This window comes from Rattus norvegicus, chromosome X, assembly GCF_036323735.1.
Source record: "Rattus norvegicus strain BN/NHsdMcwi chromosome X, GRCr8, whole genome shotgun sequence".
Taxonomy (NCBI): Eukaryota; Metazoa; Chordata; class Mammalia; order Rodentia; family Muridae; genus Rattus; species Rattus norvegicus.
The window spans coordinates 119,386,380-119,392,780 of NC_086039.1; the positions used below are offsets into that span (position 1 = coordinate 119,386,380).

Here is a 6,401-nt window from a genome sequence, read left to right on the forward strand (position 1 = left end):
GGCTCTGGATTGGGTCCGCAGCATTAATAATTAATGTCCGAAATGTGAATAATAGGTAACATTCCAATGTCTGAAAATATTAGCCTTGTTATCCCCAGAGATAGTATAGTAATCATCATAGTGTTAGAACAAATAAGTACCAACGAACAGACATCATCCAAAAAACCTGGTTATGCATCATCAACCCACATTCAGAATCCAGAATAAGAGATGGCTTTAGTTCTCCACAATCTTACTTCAGGTGTTGTTGTAGATATCTATAATCAGGAAGCACTGATAGAAGGAAACCTTGATTTTTTTTTCTGTTTATTTTTTGACCTATCCTGCTCAAATATAGCCATGACTTTACTTACCTCGTTAGCGGTTCAGAAGATAAATATGTTTATATCTGGAGTACTTACCATGACCTAAGCAAGTTTACTTCAGTCAGGAGAGATCGTAATGACTTCTGGGAAGGTATTAAAGGTAAGCAAATGCAGCTTACATATATATGTGCATTATTATAAAGGAGTAGATATTTGTTGAGATATCACTATGCTGGAAACATAGATGGACATATTTATGTCTTTCCATTATGTCAGAATTTATAGAATAACAATAAATTCATAAGTTAAGACATTGTTGGCTGCAATTTCCCAAGAAGTCCCAGTTTCCTCTAGTAGCTGGCCACTGGCCAACACAATTTCTTTTATCCCAAGTTTTAAGAATTATTACTTGTGTGGGAGTAGTGTGGGAGGTATCATTCCTCATGACACTGTGTAAGTGTGGAGGCCAGAGGACAGCTGTGTGGAGTAAGTGTTCTCCTTCCTTTTAAAACTTGGTTTCAGGGATCAAACTCAGGTTGGTAGACTTGTAACAAGAACCTTTACCAAGTGGACCATCTCACTGGCTCTTTTGTTCCAATGTTAATTACTAATAGTTAAGTTTCAAACCACACACTGCATAAAACACAATAATTAGTAGTTTATATAGGTGGCTACTAAATAGTTAAAGAGGTCACAGAGTTCAGAGATGCCTTGCAGGGACAGAGGCAGATACATGCAAAGAGTCACTAAGGTTGTTAGATAAGATATTTAGGAAAACAACAGAAGAGCTTCTGGAGTCTGAGAAGACCAAAGCCACAGCCAAGCTCTGAAAATACAGGATGGAGAAACAGCTAACAGACAATTCAAGTGGAACACTTCAAGCAGAGGGGACTAAGCTGTGCTGAAGCTTATGGAACTATAGTGTTTTCTCTGTTTTTGATGTAGACCACATGATCAAGTTGCAGTTCCGTAAGTTTGTAACCCTTGTCATTAAAATGATAAAGCCTGTCCTTTTATAGGGGCTAGATAAGCATATCCCACATCTTGATGTATTCACAAAGGTCTGGGGCTTGTTTCTTTTTTCTCTGATATAGTTTTAATAAGCCACTGTAGTCATGTCTTCCAGTCTATGTTGATAAGTTTATAAGTGCTACCCTTGTAGTTTTACAGTCTGAGCTTGCTTGTACTTGGTGCTGTACAAGCGATGGTGTCTTTGTGTACAAATAAGATGCAGTGTCATCCTGTCTCTGCATTTCTATTCAAAATGGAGCCAAATGCTGCTTGGTAATACACCACCCAGAGCAAGACAGGGAAAAACTTAGAGCAAGGCACAGCCTTATCTTCACAGATATATTGGAAGTTTAACAATTATACCTGGTTCTGTTTCATTGCTAACTGTTCTATTTTCTATAGCAAAGAAAAATTGATCCTAATCCAAAATTTGAAAAGTAATGGAAGAGTAGAATCTATGAGACAGTTTTTAGAAAATATATCTGAGTTTAAAATTAGTCTTATATATTTAAAAATATCTTTTTCATATTCTCATTTTGTCTTAAAGTTTAGTATAAAATTTCTCAGTTATCTTGAAATAAATTTTTCCCAGCACATAATGCAGTTGTTACGTCAGCCATCTTTGCTCCAAACCCAAGTTTGATGCTATCCTTGGATGTGCAGTCTGAAAAATTGGAAGGGATTGATAAATATGAAGATGCTGAAGTTTTGGATAACACATCTACTGGTAGGTGCCTATATTTTATTTTGTTCTGGTTTTTTTCCTACCTACCTATGGCAAGATTTTGCTGCATGTAAAAAATTTCTGTACAACATAACAGTCATTAGATATACATTTCTGACCATTCTAGTGACATATTTCTTATAACTTTTACACATTTAAATTCATCTAAGAATTTTGGAAAATTGAAAATTCATCATTTCTGCAGGCAGCATTCTCTAAAGAGATAGCAAAATTATCGCTTAGCCAGTAAAGTCCCCTACTTCCAAGCCTGACACCTGAGTTCACTCCACAGGACACATGATAGAAGAAAAGAGTATTCTTCAGTGCTTACACACGGCATCAGATGCACCCCACGGATAAGTGATACGATAAAAAATTTAAGTGAAAATTAAATTTTATAAATACAGCTTTGATCAGCCTCTTCTAGACAGCAATGGCAGAGACTTTGCCTTAGCTAATGTTGCGTTGTCAGCTCCTAGTGCAGTGCTTGCCTGCTTTTAGTTGATGCCCAGTACTCATTTGCTGGCTGAGTTAATTATTCAAATGAGAGCAAGGTTCTTTAGCTTTCTACAAATGCTGTTCTTCTTGCAATAGGTAACTGTTCCCAGACCTGCAGTTTTGTGTCATCTGTAGCATGTGTTTGCGAATCAGCGGTGATTTCAGTTATTTATTTGTCTTAAGGCAGGGTCTTAGTGTGGAGCTCTGGCTTTCCTAGAACTTACTTTGCAGACCAAGTTAATCTTGAGTTCACAGAGATTTGCTTGCTAGTGCCTCCCTGTGCCTGTGCCCGTGCCTGTGCCAGTGCCCATGCCTGTGCCGAAATTAATGTGAGGTATTTGAAATGCTCAGAATAGGAATTGGAAAGAAATGCTCAAAAGTAAGAGTGAATATACCAAACAATTACATCAAATGTTTTGTGTTGGTCCTTAAGGGTGTGGTTAAGAACATGAATTTGTAGGACAGTTACTAGAGAAAATAAGCTTATATTAGGAATTTCAGTCATAGAATACTTTTTAATAGTTTTATGCCCTTCAGGCAGAGCTTTTAGAGAGCCATGAAATCCCAACAGTAAATAGGATATACATGTGGGGCTGTTTTGTTTTGTTTTGTTTTTCAAGTCAGGGCTTTTGTTTATACCCCTAACTATTTTGGACCAGAGTGGCCTTACACAGCAGAGATCTGCCTGTCTGACTGCTGGGATTGAAGATGTGTACCACCATGCCTGGCTTCAGAGGGTACTTTTCAGAGGGATTGCTGAAAAGTTCTTAAGCACTTTCAATGAACTGACCCAATAATGCCATTTGTACCATCTATTTAATGGGCCGTTCTGTCTGATGAATATTCTTAGAAACAAGGATGAAGTTCAACCTAGCACTTCTTTCAACCCAGATCATGATTATTAAGCTTTTAATACATGCCTATGTGGAGAGAATATGTAGTAGATTGTTTTAAAGCCTTCTCAAAACTGTACCATATTAACAAAGTCCCATAGACTCTCTGGATTCTTTTTGGAGGTGTACAAATTTTAATAGATTATTTCCAAATTTGTATCTGTCTAGGTATATGTAAGATTAAAGTAGTAACCTAGGGTATAAGTCCACAAAACACATCCAGTGGCCCTCTTTCTTTATTCCTGACACTTGGCAGTATAGGGTTTTCTATATTACTCTCACCCCAGGTTGGGGTGATCTGGTTTATACCGTGTAATAAAAATTAACGACAGTGTAGTCTCCCTTTGCAACTCAAGCCTACCTGGAGCTCACTATGTCTTTAGGCTGACCTTGTCAAACTCCTGCCTCACCCACTTTGTGATGAGACTTCAGCCAACATCTCAGACTTTATTGTTGAGTCTTAATAAAGAATTTTCATCTTCTTCTGCTTTTCTCATGTCTCTAAGTCCTTTACTGCTGTTGTGCTGCTTGCCTTTAAGATATGGTAGAAGGATTATAAGCAATGTTCAAAGGCTCACAGATGGTATTAACAAACCTACAGTGAAAAATCATTTTATCTTACACACCCTGTACCCAACTTTTCAATGAAAATTTAAATTCTTTTATCCCTAAGTAATCAGTGTTTCTTACATCAACAGTTTTTAGTCTATATATAATCTAGTTAACATGGAATTGGTTTGGCAAATGCTTCTATACAGCTGGCAAATGAAAATGCAAGCATTTTGGCCATTCATTGTAGCTATATAGATCTTCAATACAGACCATAAAGGCACGGTGCTGTCAGCATTCACAGAGCAATGTATGTACTCATTTCACAGCAGTTTCAATGTCTGTGGTAAAGCCAGCCTTATCAATCACCATAGAGACCCCCCTTTAGCGACAGATTGCCTAGCTAGTAACATTCTTCCAATCCTGAGGTTGAAATGTATAACTTTGAGTCCTAAACTACCTTGAGTAACTAAGAACAGTAACATTCTTAAGACAGGAAAAGAACATCTAAGAAGAAGTGAAGTGGAAGTGTATTTTAGTTGCAAATTACCATAGGATGTAAGAATTCTAAAAAATCAAAACAAACAAAGAAAAATATATGGTTGGGAGAGGATTTCCCTCCCCCCCCGCAAAAAAGGTAGAAACATGGTCATGAACATATATAATTTTGGCAATAGGCTTCCTGGTCCTTTAAAATCAACTAATAATAAACTTTTTCTGTGCTTTTTAGGTATCGTGAAGACAGATAACACAGAAGTTCTTCTCTCTGCTGATTTTACTGGAGCAATCAAAGTGTTTATTAACAAAAGGAAAACTGTATCTTAATTTGAAATTATATTTAAAATAAACATATCACTAAGTTTCTATATGTATCAGAAATGAGAAAAATATTATAGTGTTTAAGGCTAACATCCTTTTTTAGCTTTTATTGAAAGTTGTTCAAATATAATATATATTTTTTGAGAGGCAGTGTTAGTGATCTAGGAACTCCTAGACTGATAGACTAGAAAAGAATGTGGCTAGATTAACATTGCCAAGCATAGAGTTTATGTTTTATTATGTTGATGTTTTGTTATATAATTATAAACATGCACAGGTTTCTGCATGAAAAGATATTAATATATTAATCACATGTGCGTGCCTTTTGGTTACATGCACTAAATCTAACAAAGTTAAATTATTTTGGTGGCTCTTTTGGCCTCCTACTAGGTGAGGTGGTCTTGTTTTTAGTTCTAAAAAGTTTCTTTGCACAAAATTTCGTTTTTAAGAAATGTATCTTTTGACTGAATTATTGTTTTGAAAATGTTATATAGGTTTTCAATAGGTCAATAACCATATGTAAATGGTTTTTTATAAATTTCTCAATTTGGGGACAATATTTTTTTGTGATCTAAATTGTGGACTTATTCTTTACTTTGTAAGTGTATATATATATATGTATATATATATATAAATATAATTTTTTCTTTGCAACACTGGAGCACAATGTTTCTATGTAAAGAATTCTTTTCTTTATCCATGAGCACCAGGCTTTGCTCACTTAAAAATAAGCCACATTAAGGAGTGAGTCTTCTTTTTTTACAATAATGTAAAAATGAACTGTTTACATTTTTTTAAAGCATTGTAGTTTTTAAAAATTAAGCTGTTTTGTTTTGTGTTGTTGAATTTGAAAGGCTTTGTAAATATCAATATAATGTACCAATGAAATAACATCTGGGACAATGGAACCCTGGTAATGTTGTTGATGGTTTGCATATGTTTCTGAAACTGAAATATGTATCATTAAAGTTGGTCATCAACACTTGTTAAAGGTGAGTTATTTTCAGATGACTTTAGTAAATCAAGAGATGCAAGAAAAATAAATTATTGTCTTAAAAAGACTTTAAATCTCTTAAGTTATGATGCATTAGCTACATGCCTTTAAAACTGTTTCTAAGTATAATTCTACTGTCATCTATGCTCACATGTTCTGCATTTCATTCCAGTATGTACAGACCTGAGCAGTCACCATCATATCCTACTTAATCCACCATGGCCTTGAACTTAAGCTTTCTTGGGTTTCTACTTGATTGCTTGTCATCTCTCTTGGATTTACCCTGCACTGCCTTCTTTCTTTTTCTTTTTTTTTTTTAATTTTATTTAATCTTTTTTTTTAAACCCGATTGTATCCCCCTCCAGGTCCACCCTTTGACTGTACCCTATTCCATACCTCCTCCCAACCCCAGCCTCCACAAGGATGTCCCTATCTCCTACCCCACCAAATCTCCAAACTCCCTGGTGCTTCCTGTCTCTTGAGGGTTAGGTGCATCTTCTCTGACTGAACTCAGACACAAGAGTCCTCTGCTGTATATGTGTTGGAGGCCTCATATCAGCTGGTGGATGCTGCCTGCTTGGTGATCCAGTGTCTGAGAGATCTCAGTG

At 35.9% G+C, this 6,401-nt stretch overlaps 1 protein-coding gene across 4 annotated transcripts in view; it reads left to right on the plus strand.

The window, feature by feature from the left end:
- Wdr44 (WD repeat domain 44) overlaps nt 1–5,861 on the plus strand; it is a 105,439-nt gene extending 99,578 nt beyond the window's left edge. For 3 of the 4 annotated variants that reach the window (XM_039099449.2, XM_063279776.1, XM_039099450.2), the window contains exons 19-21: nt 338–465; nt 1,909–2,043; nt 4,711–5,784. In XM_039099449.2, coding sequence (XP_038955377.1) covers nt 338–465; nt 1,909–2,043; nt 4,711–4,805 — 358 coding nt within the window. In that variant the 3' untranslated portion in view covers nt 4,806–5,784. Of the gene's footprint in view, nt 1–337; nt 466–1,908; nt 2,044–4,710 lie in introns of all 4 variants that reach the window. The other variant, NM_001100823.1, reaches the window with a different exon arrangement.
- The last annotated feature ends 540 nt before the right edge of the window (nt 5,862–6,401 follow it).